The sequence below is a fragment of the Eulemur rufifrons genome, chromosome 17 (assembly GCF_041146395.1).
Source record: "Eulemur rufifrons isolate Redbay chromosome 17, OSU_ERuf_1, whole genome shotgun sequence".
In the NCBI taxonomy this organism is placed as follows: Eukaryota; Metazoa; Chordata; class Mammalia; order Primates; family Lemuridae; genus Eulemur; species Eulemur rufifrons.
In genome coordinates, this window is record NC_090999.1 from 65832746 (window position 1) to 65852802 (window position 20057).

Consider the following 20057-nt stretch of genomic DNA (forward strand, 5'->3'; position numbering starts at 1 on the left):
TCAGAAGGTGCCTTATGCCAGGGATACTAAAAAATTATAATGCATTTGAAACAGATCACCCAAGAGTCTTTGGAGAGCCAGGGCTCCCTAGAGCAGGCAAAAATAAGTAACAAAATGAAAGGAGGGAGGGGGAAAAGCCCAAACAGCTGCCGGCTGTGTGGTACAAACATTAGCATGAGAAAGCCCCTGACCTCTCTAGTGCTATGTTTAGCCCCAAAACCTAGGCCAAGTGGCTTCCTGGGTTTGTGGGACTTAGGTTTATATTATACATTTTTCATTTTAAAGAGTATCTTCATCTTTATTAAAATATTCATGGAATACTCTGGCCTCACAAAATTCCATTTGAAAATATGATCCAACCTCTTTAAAACCAATTTGCATTTTAAAGAACTCAGGGAGACCATGCTAATTCTAAATTTAATAATTCTCTTGGTCAAGTAGGAAGTAGAATTTTGTTTTAAAAAATGGTTTATTTCTCAGAAACAAAGCCCCCAAACCTGAATTCTGTAAGGCAAAAAAAAAAAAAAAAAAAAAATCTTAACTATGAATGACAACTTCAATTCATTGCCAATCTTCTCTCCTACTCCCCTGGAGTCTTGAGGAGAGTCCTTTTTGCATGATGCTAGGAGGAGCTGCTGGCAAATGTGGGTGGGCCTAAAATTTGTACCTGGCAGTCAGCAGCAGTGGAATAAATCTAGTGGAAAGACTGGTACTTGACAGTCCTCAAGATTACCAAAGTTTTGATGAGTGGCCCAGGCCCTAGATTTTGCAAAACACATTGCTTCATCCTAATCCAATCAATGTCACCATGAAATTTGTGAGTTCAATAAAATAAAAAATAGTTAAATCTGAAGAATATTTCTATATAGATTTGGATGTCTATTCAGCTCTTAATGCTGTTTTTTAACATCAATTGCTTCCAAGCCTTTTTGATTGCTTAGTTTTGGAAAAGCTACGGAATGTTTTTTTTTTCCAAGATAAATAAATGTCAGAACTTCTCTGGTTTAGGAAAGGGATGATGAGAGCTTGGGGCTGCTAAGGCAGCCACTGTGGTGACATCACAGAACCCCCCCAGGGACCAAAGGACCAAACCACGGTCTATACTAAGGAAGGAGAAATAGCAACAAGATACACAATACTCAAGGAATATGACTTTATAAATTAAATTGTAGTCATATCTTAAATGAAAATGACAAAAGTATGTGCACAAAAATATGCACCTTTATGTGTCCCTTTTTGATGGGAATTAGTGCCAACTATTTGAAAGATAGCAAAGGTAGGAAATGGTGTCCTGTCTTCTTTCCCCTTTTTAAAATGCTTTCTTTAGTACTGGATCCCTTTGTGTTTCTAGTACTAAGTAGTATCTCCTTTAATGGTGTGAGAAGAAAATGAGAGCTTATCTTTAAATATAGATGAAAAGGGAGCAGCCCAACAGACCCTATCTAGTGTGCTAGATCACAGGCTCTGGAGCAAACTTCCCAGTTTCCACCTTTGGCTCTGGAATCTACTATCTGTATTACCTTGGGCAAGTAATTTAACCTCAGTAATCCCTGGTTTCCTCATCTGTAAAATGTAGATAATAAAATTACCTACCTCATATGACTATTGTGAAGTTTAGCGATAACCCACCTAAGTTGCTTGGTACAATGCCTGGCACATAGTATGTGCCAAAAAAATGTTTGCTCTGGTGATACAAAGACAATATTAGGGAGCTCCCTAATATTGACCTGATTTGATTAATCACCAGCTCTGATTTGACCTATTTGATTAAGCACATACATGCCTTCCTTAGCATAATGATGTGTTTAATTTTTAAGGCAATTCTCAAATGGTCAAGGTCTGGTAACAAGCATCCTGTGGGTAATCAAAAGTTGACTATACTCATTCTGAATCCTTGGTATTTACAAAAGTAAGGGGCTACAAGCCTTCTAGGTCAAAGCTTAAGTGTTAGCTGTAAATAGAAGCCAAAGAAGCTATCTGGGAAAATAAACAAACAAACAAACAAAGAAAAGGACTAGCAATATTTCTAACTGTCCCAAACTCAAAGTACAGAGAGATAAGGTCCAACTACAAATCAGCCACAATAGGTGTCTATGGAAGGCTGAAAAATTAGAGAGGCCTGTTCTTCTAGAACGGTAGCAAACACTGCTTCCCAACTGCCCTATCCATAAAAAAATATGCTGTCTTTAGATCTCCAGAGAGCTCCAGATACTAGCTACACCACAACAAAGAAACAAAGAAAATAGAATTAAAGGTTCTCATGAGAACCACAACTTTGTGACTTTTAACATTCAATCTTCACAAATACAAAAAAAAACCAAAAACAAAACTTTAAAATATTTGTACCAAAGCTATTGGTAGCCCTAAAAATGAATAATTTTAATTTTTATGGATCTCTTTCCAAACATCTACTCTGAAAATACATTCCTAAGGTAGGGTTCCATAAAATTTATTTCTATTCAGTTTTCATTAATCCAATTCACTTGTTAATTTCCTTTCAGCCTGTAAAGCAGTGGTCCCCAACCTTTATGGCACCAGGGACCGGTTTCATGGAAGATAATTTTTAGCATGGACTGGGGGTGGGGGGGATGGTTTCGGGATGATTCAAATGCATTACGGTTATTGTGCAGTGAAACCTCTCTGCTAATGATGATCTGTATTTGCAGCTGCTCCCCAGCACTAGTATCACTGCCTCAGCTCCACCTCAGATCATCAGGCATTAGAATCTCATAAGGAGTGCACAACCTAGATCCCTGGCATGCATCGTTTACAGTAGGGTTCATGCTCCTATGAGAATCTAATGCCACTGCTGATCTGGCAGGAGGCGTAGCTCAGGCGGTAATGCCAGTGATGGGAAGTGGCTGTAAATACAGGTGAAGCTTTGCTTGCTAGCTGCCGCTCACCCACTGCTGTGATGCCTGGTTCCTAACAGACCACGGACTGGTACTGGTCTGTGGCCCCGCGGTTGGGAACCATGGCTATAAAGGAAGTAAAAGTATTTCTGGTTTCACACATATAAAACTATTGATATGCACAGTGCATCAAGAACTAAATTAGAGACTACAGTTCTGATTTCTAAGAGGCCTGGCATGTCTGATATAAATAAAGAGAGCCTGTCAAGTCTCTTAGATAAATTGACTTATAAGTATAAAAAACATATTACTGAAAAGATTTCTAAGGATAGTATGGCTGAGCTATTGGCAAAGCCACAAAACCTATGCCTTCACATAGAGAAAAGAACAGTTTGGCAAAAAAACGGCAATAGTTTACATATGGACAGTTAAGGCAATTCCTGTATTTGAATAATTCATATCATAAAACCTTTGCTTATCTTCTAGATAGTTATTTAATTCTGCTGGGAGATAGAATCACACACCACAGGTTCCTCTAAAACAATGAAACTATATGAAGTAATAAAACGTTTTATCCCCTTTCCAGTAACTCACTGTATTGCCCCATAAAAACCAGATCCATATCACTAGGCTTCATTAGAAGTTTGTAATGTTCTTTTAAAGAAGACAGGCATCTAAAGATAAGGGTGTAAATTCAAAAGCACTAAATTAGCAGGACTCCAAACAATGGTAAAGAGTAATGTCAAAATAGCAAAATATAGTGCATAAAAAGTTACATATAGTATAATTATTTTAAATAGTTGGAAAAACAGAGTAATTGTATCAAAGGGAGTCCATGAATTACTAAAGTAAAAACTTTACCCACCATATTGGGAGAAACATGAATATAAAGAAATGAAAAACTCAAAACCATTCCTTTTAGCAATACCAGATGGTGAGAGTAAATAACACCAGATAATACTCCATGATATCTTAAAACATTGCCATATTTTACCCATTCCAGATATTATCAAGCAAATCACACTGTCAGTCTTTAAACATTATCAAATAATTTTGAAATTGAAAAAGCCCATGTCTTCAATATTGGCCAGGGACAACATCTCTTGACAGGCACTTTCAAACAGCTGTGGAAATATGAAGCAGTAGCTTTCTTGGGGTGAGGGTGGACGTGGGGTGAGTGATTTGGCAACAGTTACTGAAACTTTTAAAAGTATTCTATTCTAGTAAACTCCATATCTAGAAATCTATCCTGAGGAAATAGATATAATGATTTATGCACAAGGATGTTCATCATACCATTACTGTCACATAGAAACTATATATTCAAATCACAACTTGGTAAGAAGAGGAAAAAAAAAGAAACCATATATATAAAAGTATATCTATAAAAATGTATATATATAAAAATCTTATATATATCTAAAAAATGGATAAATAAATGATAGTGTATTCATAAAATGAAATGTTAGGCAGCTAAAAGGAACTTTAGTACTATTTAATAACAGGAGAATGCTCAGGATATATGCTAAATAAAAAAAAACAGAATGTAAAAAAGCAGTAAGTACACTGAGACTATAATTTTTAAAATGTATGTGTAAGCAAAACAAAAGGACTAGGAGAAATCCAACAAAACTAACTGTTTTTCATAATTAGGGACACTTATTATTCATCTCCACTCTTGTGTATACTTTATACAATTCTAAAGTGTTCATTCACTTTGCTTTTCATTCAAAGAAACAATAAAGGCTACGTAAAAAATAATAATTAGATGTTAGATTATCATTATGACATTTGCCCTTCATGACTCAATCACCTTAACTGTTTTTGAAAGAGGTTAGAAATTTTTTTTGCCAAATCAGAAATTGTGAAATGAAAGATTTTTATCCAAAATTAATCCTGAATTCATAATTATCCTATTCTTCACCTTCTGTAAGAAGGGAACAGAATATTATCGTCCTTAAAAACCAAAAACAAAACACCAAGCATCCCTAACAGGAAGTTTTCCTTTACAATCAAACACAGAAGTTTGAAACAGCTGTTGGAATATAAGTCAGCATCACCTTACTGGTTCAGTGGAAATAGAACACCCTCAAATACCTTCATCCCTAACTGAAAACTAAATCTAATGAATTATCAATATGACTAGACTAAGAGAAAACTAAAAAGCACTAGATTAAGAAAAAATAGTGTTGATTAGTAGAGTATCAGTACATTCATGAATATTGCTATGCCTTATATTCTCACTCTAAAATAAAATGCTCCTAACATAACTTACTGAGTGATTATTAAACACTCTAAGCTTATTAAGTATCATCAAAGACTGCCCTTTTCCTACGGCTGCTTAGGTATCAACCCTCTCCTGATGTGGGCCTGATGTAGTTCTCCTTTAATCAGTTCTCTATTGCATTCCAAGTTTTATTACCATAACCCCCAAGAACCTCATCTTTTAAAATTCAATGAACTGCTACTTTTCATTCCCCTAATCTGTCTTTTCTAGATTTGACTTTTTCCCAGGACTCTTCATAATACCACTGCTCCAAAATGTCAAGTGTTAACTCAGAAAGGAAAATGGCCTCTCTTCCCACACCCTTGATAACACCAGCAGCTCTGCTGTACCTTCTTTCCACTGGGGAGAGAGATTACAGACAGGGAGAAAACTTTCTTTCTCCACCGATAGATGACAAAGCAACTCTATCAAGTAGTTGACTAGCAAGATATATAGCTGCTGTCTAGCAATAGATAACTTCTCTTTTCTCCTTGTCAACCTGTTTTTAAACCTTTATTATTCAGCTTTTTTCCACGACTCTTGTCATATTTAAACTTGTGCCTCCAAAAATTTCTTTTATGTTTATAGAACAATTAGGAAATAAAGATAAAAAATGCCTTTTTAGCAACTATTGAAACATGTTCTGGTTTTTCTCATTTAACCCATGAAGATGACAAATTATCTTTAAAGTTAATGATAATGAGAACAAACTTTAACTTATGTAATATTTGTTGCTACAAAATATAGCTTGATAGTTATGAAGCTTGAAAACATAATGAGCACCTGTAAACTCACCAGTTAAGAACTAAAACGTCAGCAAAAACATATCCACCCATCTGCTCCTCTCCTTTTCTTCCTTTTCCCTCTGCCTGCCTTTCCCTACCAGAGGTAACCACTATGCTAACTTTCATGATTATCATTCCTTTTTTGGTTTTTAATAATTTTATCACATATGTAAACCCACACAATATATTGTTTGATTTTGCCCATTATTAAACTTTATAAAAACAGTGTCATACCATACATAGCCTTCTGCCTGCTTAGAACTTTCACTGCCATATTATATAGTTATATAAGTCACTGCTTTTCACTGTTGTATACTCTTCCACTGAATGAATATACCAGAGTTCATCTCTATTAGTCTGCGACTGTTCTTAATTAACGTGAGCAAAATTTGCAAAAGGAGCTTCAAATTCCATAAATGTTAGTAATTGTAAGTAACAGCACTCATAATTTAAGCATTCATATGTAAAGTAGTATTCTTTTTTTTTTTTTTTTTTTTTTTTTTTGAGACATAGTCTCATTCTGTTGCCTTGGGTAGAGTGCAATGGAGTCAGCTTAGCTCACAGAAACTTTAAACTTCTGGGCTCAAGCGATCCTCCTGCCTCAGCCTTCAGAGTAGCTGGGACTACAGGCACATACAATGACCCCTGGCTAATTTTTCTAGTTTTAGTAGAGATGGGGTCTCGTTCTCACTCAGGCTGGTCTCCAACTCCTGAGCTCAAGCAATCCTCCTGCCTTGGCCTCCCAGAGTGCTAGGATTACAGGCATGAGCCACCTTGCAAGGCCATAAACTAGTATTCTTTATAGCTGAAAAAAAAAATAACCCTTTATATATAACTTCATAGCAGAATTCCATCTGTACATCTACCTTTTCTTTCTTCTCACTACTGGACTTCCAGACATAATTAGACCCAATGGAATGTCCTTTGGAGTTGTTTCTTGAAAATCCTTTTGTTTCAAATACCCAATGCTAATGCCTCCTGGACAGCTCTATCTTGACAGAATGAGGCTTGGAGTGTTAACGTGAACACCTCACGTACAGCATGTTGTAAACCAAACACGCCCCATGACTCCTGCCTCAACCTGCTCTTTTACCTGTCTCAGATTTGAATAATGGCCTCACCATCCAACCAAATGATCAAGTAGTAAACACAGAGCCATCTTTTACTCTTCCCTCTCCATTCTTCCCATTTATAGGGAAGGATTAAGTCAAAACAGCTACTGGCGAAGCATGTTAAAATGCAAATCTGATCACCTGACTCCCTGGCTAAAATTTTTTAAATAGATGATAATCTCCTACAGTATTTTTTTAAGCCATAGATTATGCCCCATTGGACACTCACAACATTTATTTAATGGATTGTGAACAGGATTCTTTTTAAATGAAAGAGAATAGGAAATATCAGAGTAAATTGATGAAGGGTAAATATTGTATTGTGGAATTTTTGTTTCAGCTGTGTGAATGTCCACACCTATATGTGTAAAGCCTCAAAATGTAAATGGCTTTGTCTTATTGTGAAGTGCCCATAAATGCCTTTGAAAGCCATGCATCTACTGAAGTAGCTTTCTCCCATTAGAGGGGTCAGAGGTCTTACTCAGATATTGATGAAAGTTGCTAACCTTCTGGGAAGAGAATGTATACATGCCTATGTGTAATATATACATATATTTTTTTTCTTACCACTTTCTTATGATAGTGAATTGAGTTATTATAAGAAAATCTGGAGGGAAATTCTTAAAAGTCCAGGTTCCCAAACCTCATCATCGACCTCCAGGGAGATTTCAAAGTAAGAAGCACTGCTCTCCAAGGTGAAACTCTAACTCCTTAGGAAGGTACAAACACTGCCACACTTGTTTACCACTTTGCTTATACTGCACCACAGCCCTGAAAAGCATTTTCACCCTTCTCTGATTAGCCAACTCCTGGTAATCCTTCAAACCTTAGCTCAAACATTACTTCTTCTGAGGAATTCCTAACTCTCTCTCCTACTCTTGCTAGTTGGGGAGGTGCTCAATAAATGTTTCTGTGAGAATGAGTAAAAACAATATTGAACATTTATTACAGGGAAGTGGATTCCATGTAGTGATGACAGCAGATTCTGGAATCAGATGGCTAGATTTGAGTGCAGGCTCCTTCACTCACTATTTGCATAAGCTTCAGTAAATAATTTAACCTTGGAGCCATAGTTTACATATCAGCAAAACGGGACTGCTTCATAGTATTGCTGTGGGGATTAAATGAGAAAAACATATGTAAAGTGTTTAATATAGGGTTCTTAGCATGTAATAGTAAATTTTAGCTGTAATTATTGAAAAATAATTGGAATCTATAAACAAAATAACAGGATAATTGTGCATTTTATGCTAAATATTGTATAAATTATAAAACTTTAATTAGAGGGATTTGAAAATTGTTGGCCTGATAAAGGCAAATTCATTGGTCTCCTCAAAGCATGCTTATGGGCTTTTTAAGTCCTTAAGTCAGTAAAACTCCTTTCTTCTAAATTTGTTTGCAAAGTTTAAGTAAATATTTTTGGCCCAAAGAAAAAGTTGAAAACATTTTTATTTCATAATCTTGTCTCTTCCTATTTAAATTACAATTCAAGAATGGTTATAAAAATATACCTTCCCTGTAAATTCTCCAGATTATCTAAAGTATCGAGCTAATAATAATAATAATGAGTCATTAACTCTAAAAATGGAGGGTTGGGTCAGGAAAAAAAACTTCTGAAAAGATTCTATTTAGGTAAGATCTTATTAAAGCAAATAGGAATTCTCTAAATATTTCCACTGTATTGCTATAGTCCACGGCAATCTAAGATGTCAGCAACTGTGAGATAATTCATGATTTTATGTACCACTATATAACATAAAATACTGAGAAACTATGATACAATACCAAGATGCCATTGATAGTGAGATGCATTACAAATTCAAAGACCTTTAATGTTAAAAAGAAAACACACACACATACCTTGGAATCGATAAAAAAGATTTCTTCATTGTATTAAATAGTTTGAAATAAGATCTGGGGCTTAGACATATTCTGCTAAGGTTTTTGTTTTTTCCTGCTTTAAATTGTGACTTTTCTTTTCATAAAGTTCTAATAAGCTCATTTTATGTGCTAGGACAGAGCCTTGCACATAGTAAGAGGTCAGTAGATATTTAAATAATGCTCATGGTTAAAATTTAATGCATGGTTTAGTTATAAGGACCACAAAGTCTCATAGAATGGTAAAAGATTATTATTTTCCAAGCTTAAATAAGTGAGTGCTATTAAAGTGATATTATCTGCAATATAGATTACTCAATTTCACAAGTTTCAGTTTTTGGTGGGAAACAAAATAGCAAAGCCATCGGTGGCAGATTTTATTGACAAACAGATAAAGCCAGTTTGGAATTAAAGCTGGTTCAAGGTCATATTTACCTTTGTCTACAGAGTCTACCCTGGTGGGTACATAATGTGTATTCATAAATGCTTGCTAAATGAAGACAGTAAGCTTAACTCACTGCTAAGAATACAATTTATGGTATTTGTGGCAGCTTCAGATTTCAATTATAGTTCCAGTCGCGGCATTCCAAAGTGATGCAGCTTGAAGGACAGAGCAGTTTGGTGAAGGACACAGCAGTCTAGAGAAGCAGGATGAGCACCCCTATTTGTGCTCATGTTTTAGGAGGCTTGCCTTGCTATCGCTCATACTGGGACCTTTGTAGGGCTGTGGTCAGCAAGTACTTTGAGACAGTTTCCTCAGCTACCACATCAGTCAAAACTTCCCTCCCACCCTTCACTATTCTAAGCTCTTCAAGGGCAGGAGTCAGGCCAGGTCCTCTTTGGTCAATTTACAATAGCTTTAAACTATGATTTAATTATTATCTGAGATAATATTAGTTTCTAGGGGCAGCTCATTCCCCAGCTAAAATAAGATTTTAAAAAACGTGTATGTATGTGTGTGTATATGTATGTTGAATTTTTTAAAAAAATTATGTAATTTATTATTTTATTAATACCTTAGTAAATTAACATGTGGCTAAAGAGTTGTATTAATATTGCAAGGTAAATATTAAAATAAATGCTATCTACATTTTGTCAACTACTACAATATTTTAAAAATTAAAACAGAACTGCCATTACAAAAGGATATAATTTTAACATCCTTCTAGTATGAATTACATTCAGAGCTTCAGTATAAAGGTAGTTGTTAGTCAGCAACCTTCTGAGCAGACTGACTAAACACAACCCTTGGCAAAACCAGTGGGCTAGCCAAACCAAAAACGGCAGGGGAAAGAAGTCAGGGGGAAGGCATATATCATCTAAGAAGGAATGGTAGTGTTGGGGATTTATTTTTATCTTTGCTGCTTGTTTCAAGCCGATAGTTATCTTTGCTTCCCAGGTACCAAGTAGGGTAGGGAAGGGCAGTCTGCGGGAAACATATTCAGGAGGGTTGAAATTGCCTACTAATTTCAAATACTGTATAATTTTGTTTTTCAAACCCAATCTTCTTTCTCCCCAGCCCCCACAAAGTAAAATAATTAACAAAGTACCTCTGAATGCTTTGCTAAATACGGAGACTTTTAAAAAAAAGAAAAGAAAAATCCAACCCTCTGTTTTTTAGAGTTAATGACTCTACTGCAAGAGTTTTATAGCACTATTCAAGCCTTTAAAGTTACCAGTTAAATGCCGATTTAATCTTCAGAAGGTCACTGTGCCTTTTTGGAAGGCATACCTTTAGAACTTGTTTGGCTGGCTATTCCTTGTTCATTCTTGGAAAAGTATGTGTGACTCAGTGTTACACAGGAGACACTGCATGGTACTTACAGAAAACATTTTCTATTTTTAGTCTTCTTCTTAAAAATAATTTCTAAAAATCATATATGTAAAACTAACTTCTATTTTCACAATCCTCTAGAATTGCTGAGTCTGAAAGTAAGCAATTAAGTTAGAATGAATTTTAGAACACACATTTTCATAACAAATACTGAGTTAATGCTGGGGTCTAGAATCTCATATACTGTGACAAAGGTAACATTATTTCTCACTGCCCTGGGGTAATCATTCCCTGGACATGAGTCCCTGAGGCCACAGGCAAGTACACTCTGTAAGGCCACCATATGCCAGCAGATGCGGCCGTTGTTTACTGTTGAAACCTTGCTATTTCAGATTTTATCTCAATTATAATATACCAGATACATACCTTTGTGTGTGCATGTGCATGCATATACACACAGTTCTTAACAAGCTTTCTGGAACTTTGCATACCTATTGCCAACATTTTACATCTACTAAAACCTTTGTTTAAAAGGCTGATTCATACCAATCAGAAATACACATATAAGCCTTATTCCTGGTAGTCCCCTGTTTCACAGTAGTTCTAAGTGCAGGGTTCTAGACAAATCCTGCATTATTAATTCTTTCCTGAGTATTAGCCTGTATGTGTTTGTCAGACTCTGACTTCTCTGAGGGTGAAGCCCATGTCTTACCCACCCCTGCATCTTTTTACACTAAGTACTCAACAAAGTACTTGGCACCAGTAAGGACCGAAAGAATGTTTGTGCAATGCATAACCAACAAGCAGAACAATAAACTAACATTCATTGGTGGCACCTGTTCATAGTTTACTGTTTAGAATAATTATGTTAGTTGATAACTGCATCAGTAACAACTGCCATTACATGAAAATAATGAATTAACTTGCTTCCAGCACCTCTTCTTTTAAAGCTGTACAGTATGGTGGCAAGAACTTTTCCCTAGTGGTGTAAAGATCAAGCAAGGCTGTAGTTACAGCTCCACCTCTATCAACTGTGTGCCTTTAGACAAGAAACTTTCAACAAGCATAAAAATACAGGTTAGTTTTTAAAAATCCACTAGAACACACGTCTTTGGAAATTTATCACCTGCCACATTTTCAGTGTCTGGTTAAAATAAAGACACAGAACTATCTATCCCAATTTTTATAAAGCTTATTTGACAATACAGATGTAGCTTTTGGAAATTGGGGTGCATTATACCAACATACCTACCCTATGAATGTTATAACAATACCACAGCCCATATGGATCTTAACCAGCTACCTTTTTTCTTCAAGTATGCTGGTCTACAGATATTTATAATCCTAGTAAAACTTTAGTTATGAGTATACTAAGTACAGATTAGCATTGTGAGATTCACAGTCTTCAGAATCAACAAAGCATTTGGGATGATTTATTCAGCTCCTGATACTCATGAGTTTAGAAATCCAAATCAGCTGCCCCCATAGATATTTCCTCATCTTTCTGAACCCAGAAAAATGCCTTCAATGATCACCCAATTTCCTGAGCACCTTTTACCACTAAGGGAAAAGGGTGGAATGAACTATGAAAGACACAATTTATATTTTTTATGCTATAAAAGCTGCTGCCCAACTGTGATGAAAAAAAAATCCAGGTAATCAATGATTCTCAGAATTTTTGCTCTTTAACAGCATACTGCTATACTTTAATGTTTCAGTCTATACTCATTTAGAAGAAAACTTCAACCTAAGAGAACATGTTCAGGCACAAAAGTAAATATGCTTAAAAGCTAACCTGCCAAGACCCAAATTCTAGCCTCCTCAAGACATTACTGAGGGAAAAAACAATCTTATAATTAGTAACAAGGAATAGCATAACCATGCAGTACTTAGCATGAGACTCATCAGGGAAGCAGGAAAAAATTTAACAGTATATTTTCATTTTTAAAATGATGTTTTAACAATACTTCAGTTACACTTCAAATATGCCTATGTATGACACTACCGTGATAGTTAAGGTACATTTTCAATCACATTTGATGTAAAAAGGCAAAATTTCTCATTAAGGAAAAAACTTTTTTGTGGGAAATCTAAATTTAAACCTTTCAATTTTAAGCCCTAAATATATTCCACGTAGGAAAATTCTGTAAGCACACTCCTTCAGAGAGTTTTTAAAGCAATCAGCACAGGCAATGTTAAATTATCATGAGAAAAACAGAGGGGCACTGTAGAGAAGACCCTCACATTTGTGGCTCTGCATATTCCCTGTGGGCTGTGCCAACCCACTCTCTCCCCTGTAATGACTCTTTGTTTTTACTAAGTCCCAAAGGGCTGGGGAGAGCTCTGCAAAGACAAGGGGGGAGGGGTGGATGGAATGCAGCTGCAGGCTCTGAAACAATGCTGAGTCCATACATTTTGTTCCCAGTTAGAATAATAAAAAGGGTAGGGGGTTAAGGAGACAGACTGGGAATAAGCAAGGTAGGGCCAAGCATCCCATAGTTCTCAGTCTGCATCACCTCCATCCCCCAGCTACTCTACCAAATTCAGTCACCATTCATGTGGGTTAAAAAGCTTCTCTGTTAAAATTCAAACACTCAGTAAGATTTAAACCTATCAGTTATTTATATCTAAATTACTTATCAGTGAGCTTTATTATGGCAAGGAATAGAGTAAGAGAAAGTAGACCAAGCAAAGATGAACTGTGGGAGGTTGACACATGGGGACAGGAACCTGTAAAGGAGGTAGGTAGAATTCAGAAAAGGCAGTCCAAGGTCTCAAATACAGACTGCCTGCTTCGCAGATGCCTAGGGCCTGGTGGCAACTGGTATACTTGAGAAAACCATACTTGCTAAAAGCTGCAAGGGTCAGAATGGAGAGCTGAGAAGCCTGCACATATTAGTTCTCCATCATTTAGTCTTTCAGTCTAACTTGGTGCCTCCTAAGAAAATGTCCTTTACTTGCATTTCCCTGACTTCAGATGTCCCAAATGGGAGATAGAATTAAGAGAAGCAGGAGCTAAGAACTAGATGATAACCCTCTATCTCCTAGTGAGAGAGAAACAGCTCAAACCTTACTCTCTCTTTCCCAGCCTTCTCCCCCCAGATAACACTGTGGTGAAAATCCATGGTGCTTTTCTGGGCTCATGGACTCAGCTTTGCCTCTGGAACATCCCTTTGGATATTACTGATGCCATTAAAGTTGGCAGGAAAACTCAAGAAGCCTTAAATAAACAACTGAACTAACTCCTCAAATAGAGAATCAGCATGTGCTAATATCTACCTCAAAAGCTATACAACAAAATTCAGAAGAACACTTAGTCTAATTAGGATACCATTCATGAACACTCAGTTACTGAGGAGGGATAAAAAGACTTCATTGTAAAGTTGTCATGTAGAAGCAAAGCTCTGACAGCCACACAAACATCTTCAAGTTAGCATTACACAACAGATTTAGAAGTGCTCTTAGTGCATGCTGAATGATGTAATTAATCTGACTCTTGAAAAGTTTTCAAGTTATAAAGTTTAGAAAGATTGTATTTATTTACATTGACATTTTTGCATTGTCACAAAACTAAACAAAAATTCACAAGCATGCAGATTTACAATAATTAGGAATATAATTCTAAATGTGTGATTATTAGACATTGTATGCCTGTATCAAAATATCACATGTATCATATAAATATATGCAACTATTATGTACCCATAATTAAAAATAAAAACTTTTATATAAGAATAAATGCTGGCCGGGCGCGGTGGCTCACGCCTGTAATCCTAGCACTCTGGGAGGCCAAGGTGGGCAGATCGTTTGAGCTCAGGAGTTCGAGACCAGCCTGAGCAAGAGCGAGACCCCATCTCTACTAAAAATAGAAAGAAATCATATGGACAGCTAAAAATATATATATCAAAAAAATTAGCCGGGCATGGTGGTGCATGCCTGTAGTCCCAACTACTCGGGAGGCTGAGACAGGAGGATCCCTTGAGCTCAGGAGTTTGAGGTTGCTGTGAGCTAGGCTGACGCCACGGCACTCACTCTAGCCTGGGTAACAAAGTGAGACTCTGTCTCAAAAAAAAAAAAAAAAAAAAGAATAAATGCTAAGAATTAATGCATTTTAAAATTTAAAAGAAATTAAGTATAATATTAAAAACATATTTAAAATAAGCATAACAAGTCGATTATGATATAAATATGTAATTTGGTGCTTTAAGACTATTTGGTGGAAAAACTGAAAGCATTCCCACTAAAAGCATTCCCACTAAGGACTGTAACAAGACAAGGATGCCCACTCTCACCACTTCTATTCAACACAGTGCTGGAAGTCCTAGTTAGAGCAATTAGGAATGACAAAGAAATTAAGGCTATCCAAATCAGGAAAGAGGAGGTCAAACTATGGCTTTTTGCAGACTATATGATTTTATAAACAGATTCCACCAAGAGACTCCTGGAATTGATAAATAAATTCAGCAAGGTTTCAGTTTATAAAATCAATGTACATAAATCAGTAGCATTCCTGTACACCAAAACAGTCAAGCTGAGAGACAAATCAAAGACTTAATACAATTCACAATTGCTACAAAGGAAATAAAATACCAAGGAACATGCTTAACGAAGGAAGTGAAAATCTCTACCAAAGAATCTCTACAAAAAGAACTATGAAACACTGAGGAAAGAAATTGCCAATGATACAAAGAAGTGGAAAAACATATCATGCTCATGAATCAGTAGAATCAACATTGTTTAAATGTCCATACTACCCAAAGTGATTTACAGATTCAATGCAATCCCCTTCAAAATTCCAACACTGTATTTCACAGATCTAGTAACAGAAAAAATAATGACACGCTTTGCGTGGAATCAGAAAAAAGCCCCAATAGCCAAAGCAATCTTAGGCAAAAGGAACAAATTGGGAGGCATCACCTTACCAGACTTCAAACTACACTGCAAGGCTTTAGTAACCAGAACAGCATGGTACTGGAATAAAAACAAAGACATAGACCAATGGAACAGAACAGAAAACCCAAATATAAAAACCATCCACATACAACCAACTGATCTTTGACAAAACAAACAACAATATACACTGGGGAAAAGAATCCTTATTCAATAAATGGTGCTGGGAAAATTGGATAGCCACATTCAGAAAAATGTAACAGGATCCCTCTCTCTCACCACTCACAACAATTAATTCAAGATGGATAAAGGACTTAAATGTAAGGCATAAAACCATAAGAATTCTAGAAGAAAATGTTGGAAAAACTCTTCTGGATATTGGCCTAGGCAAACAATTTATGAAGAAGACCCCAGTGACAACCACAGCAACAACAAAAATAAATGGGCCTTGATTAAATTAAAAAGCTTCTGCACAGACAAGGAAATAATCAACAGAGCAAACAGGAGATGTACAGGATGGGAGAAAATATTGACAAGCTATACATCCAATAAAGGACTAATAACCAGAATCTACAAAGAACTCAAGCAAATCACCAAGGGAAAAAATCAAACGACCCATTAAAAAGTGGGCAAAAGACATGAACAGAAGCTTCTCAAAAGAAGATAGACAAATGGCCAATAAACATATGGAAAAAATGCTCAATGTCACTAATCATCAGGGAAATGCAAATCAAAACCACAATGAGATATTACCTTATCCCAGTCAGAATGGCTTTTATTAAAAAGTCCAAAAACAATAGATGCTGGTGTGGATATAGAGAGAAAGGAATGCTTATACACTTTTGGTGGGACTGCAAATTAGTAAAACACCTATGGAAAACAGTCTGGAGATTCCTCAAAGAACTAAAAGTCGACATACCATTTGATCCAGCAATCTCACTACTAGGTATTTACCCAAAGGAAAAGAAGCCATTTTATCAAGAAGACACCTGCACTCCAATGTTTATTGCAGCACAATTCACAATTGCAAAGATGTGGAATCAACCCAAATGCCCATCAACTCATGAGTGGATTAACAAAATGTGGTATATGTATAGCATGAAGTACTACCCAGCCATAAAGAAGAATGACTTAATGCCTTTTGCAACAATTTGGACAGAACTGGAGACCATTTTCCTAAGTGAAGTATCTAAAGAATAGAAAACAAATACCACATGTCCTCGCTATTCAATTGGAACTAATTGACGGGCACACATGTGCATAGAGGGAAGTAACTCTCAAAGGAAATCAAGCAGTGGGGAAGAGGGAGATGGGATGTGTGAAAACCTACCTAATAATAAAACACTATCTGGGTGATGGGCACACTTTTAACCCCGACTTGAGCATTACAAAAGTGAACCATGTTGACCAAAAACATTTGTATCCCCACAATATTTTGAAATTAAAAAAAAAAAAGAATATTTGGTAAATTTACTTCATTTTAAAAAATCCTTCTCCCTCAGCCTGCATTTTCTTTATAGCCCTAAAATCCATTTACAGATATTCCAAATTTTCATACTATAGCCAGTATCTAAGGACAAATATAGAAATGCATATTTGAGAATAACAAAAAAGAATGATTGTGTCTACTATGTAATTAATATTAAATATTAATAGTAATAATTAAAAAAAACCTGATACTATTCCTGTAAAGTTTATCATCTATTATAAACACAAAATTCATAGGTCTATTTTATTAGGAGTTATTTATTATGCTTTTAAATGCAGCAATAAAATAGACACAGAATACTTTGTTTTTTCTGTGCACTAGAAAAACTATTTCTATTTATACATTTCATTTCCTAGTACATACAATTAAAAAAACTAAGTGTACGGACAGCAAACTTTTGTTTTGTTTGTGTAAAATCAATCACAATCATAACTTGCCTGAAATCAGTAATTCCTTATGAATGTTTAGTTGCAAACAAAATATGTTCACATAATACCATGATGTATGCTATAATTCAATAAAAAGTTTTAAACATGCAATTATCCATGATTTGGAAAAAAACACTCTCAATATCAATAACTACATCTGAATTATTTTTTAAATGAAGACAATTCAAGCATCTGGATCAAAGATGTCAGAAATTTTCAGTCACAAAGTTCACAAAATATGAGTGGCTGACTGTGTTAAGAGGCTTAGGTGAAAACAAATTTTTAAAGTTTAATAACATCTAAGAATATTAGATTTTCTTGCTAAATTAATAAGAGTACTCACCCCTTGGAGTCCTTGGAACTGAATTGAAGGTCGAAAAGGAATTAAATTCTATTAAAAGAAATGAGAGAAAGAAACAAGTAAACTTTGGTTACTGTGACACAGAACTAAATGTTTAAACTTTAAATCTTTGTATTTGCAGTGCCATAATGTGTGAAACTCCCTTTCCATTATATACTTTTGCATGTCATTATATTAAGATGCCTGAGAAAAGCAATATCACACCATTTGCATTTCTCTGAACTACACAACCAAAAGGTATTTTTTGGCAGTGTAGTTAATCATATATTTGTAACTGACATGATTTGGCAAACATGATTAGTATGCTAATTCAATTTTACATTGAAAAAAGCATATTGGTGCCTAGTTTCCTGGTATATTTTTACTAGGGGTGGGGAGAGGGAAGAGAGAATCGGAGGAACTTTGTTCAATCCTAACAGGATGCTAGAAATATAAAATTAAGATATTTGAGAATGAACTGTGGCTTTCCATTTTCTCACATTTTACCAGAGACTGGTTTTTAGTTGAGGTTCAAGCACGTTGACAATTTTCTCATAAGATTCTTAGCAGGAGAACAAAATTTCCAGAAAATGTTTCTGTTTTATTATGAGCTTTGTCTTCTTCATAATTTCAATATTTTATCATAAGAGTTGTACATTTGGAAGAAAAGCTGTAATTGTAAATATCAGCTATAGTCTCTGGCATGATTTCCTGTATTCAAAGTCACCAGTATGTTTGTCTATGCGAAAGCTTTTGCAAATTGCTAACAGAAATCCATGAGGAAATCAAATTTGGATAATGTTTAATAGTAAAACATCAGCCTGTAAACTATTCTTCACCCTCTCATATTCAAATCCAATGTATAAAAACAAAAAACGGTGCTTTCTGGTCTCACCTCTACCCCAAATATAAAAAAGGCACTCTCATGTCCCTTTTCTCAGCCAGGACTCATCATCTATTACTTCTAGTAACTTCTCAAAACTTCTCTGCAGATGTAAAAGTATACTAATCAGGATTATGATAAACTAAAGAGAAACAAGGAGAGGATAAGTATTTCTTTCAAAGATAGACTACCTGAATATAAAATCAAGTGGCAACATTAATCATATTATTATTCATAAAAATGAATCAACAGACATCTTCTTGGAGAAGACATTATAATGGATACTGTTATCATTGTCCTACCACCATAAGATCATTTAACTTTCGGATTACTAGCAGAATCAAATACTACTGGGTGACAAATCCAATTCTTGGTGTAGAAGAAGTGGGTTTTTAAAAAAAAGGAAAAATAAAAGGTAGTGCTTGAAATTTTAATGACCAATTTTTAGTGATATTTCATTCTAACTCATGGCCTTTTATGAAAATATAAAATATAAATTAACTTGATTTAGGGGAAAACTCTACGCCCAAACTACTTTCCATAACTAAACTTATCCTCCCTGAAGTAATGAAGGCATGCCCACAGAAACCTGGGAAGGTCCTCTTTGTGTGAAAGTACAGTGGCCTTACAATTTAGGTAATACACGTTCAGGTTCCAACTTTCAAAATATTTTCATCCATCAGCCCTGCCTCCTGAATCTCCTTTCAAATCACAAACACTGAATATCTTCTTGGAGACTGGTTACAATTCCCTCCTTGACTCCTTGCAACCCAGAGGTTGCCTTCAGCTCACCCCTAAATTTTGAAATTCTCTCTCCATCAAGTTCATCAATTCTTCCTGGCCAAAAATAAATGTAAAGTTTTTCTCGGTTTTCAAATTGCTGACTTCTCCACTGGATATTACCTCTTCCCTGCACTTAGAAAAACAAGTCCTCCCAGCTCTTTGATTTCATTTCAAAAGCTAGTGCCCTTCTTTTCCTCCTTCTAGATCTACTTCATCCAGAGGCTCACAGTACCTCTTGGACGGTAACTCTGAATCTCTTCTCCATTCCTCAACTGGCATCTCTCCTCAGCCAGCTACTTACTATTACCTACAGGACATTTTGCATTAGAAACTCACAATGACAACAAACTCTCAATAACTGACAAACACTAAACTCCACCCACCTCTAGCCTCCCCAACTAAACTGGCACCTATTTCCTACTTTTCTGGTAATGGTACTTCTATCTTTTCAGTTCCCCAGGCTCACCACCTTAGAATTAATGTATGTATAGTCTCTTCTCTCTCCTCACCCCACCATATTCTATTTGTCAATTACATGTCACTAGAATCACAGAATTCTAATTCCAGAAGAGGAATA

General features: G+C 35.7%; 1 protein-coding gene across 1 annotated transcript in view; it reads right to left on the bottom strand.

Annotated features, from left to right (window-relative positions):
- ELL2 (elongation factor for RNA polymerase II 2) overlaps positions 1–20057 on the bottom strand; it is a 78522-nt gene that overhangs the window by 41573 nt on the left and 16892 nt on the right. Inside the window, exon 2 of the mRNA XM_069492170.1 lies at positions 17818–17865. Coding sequence (XP_069348271.1) covers positions 17818–17865 — 48 coding nt within the window. The remainder of the gene's footprint in view (positions 1–17817; positions 17866–20057) is intronic.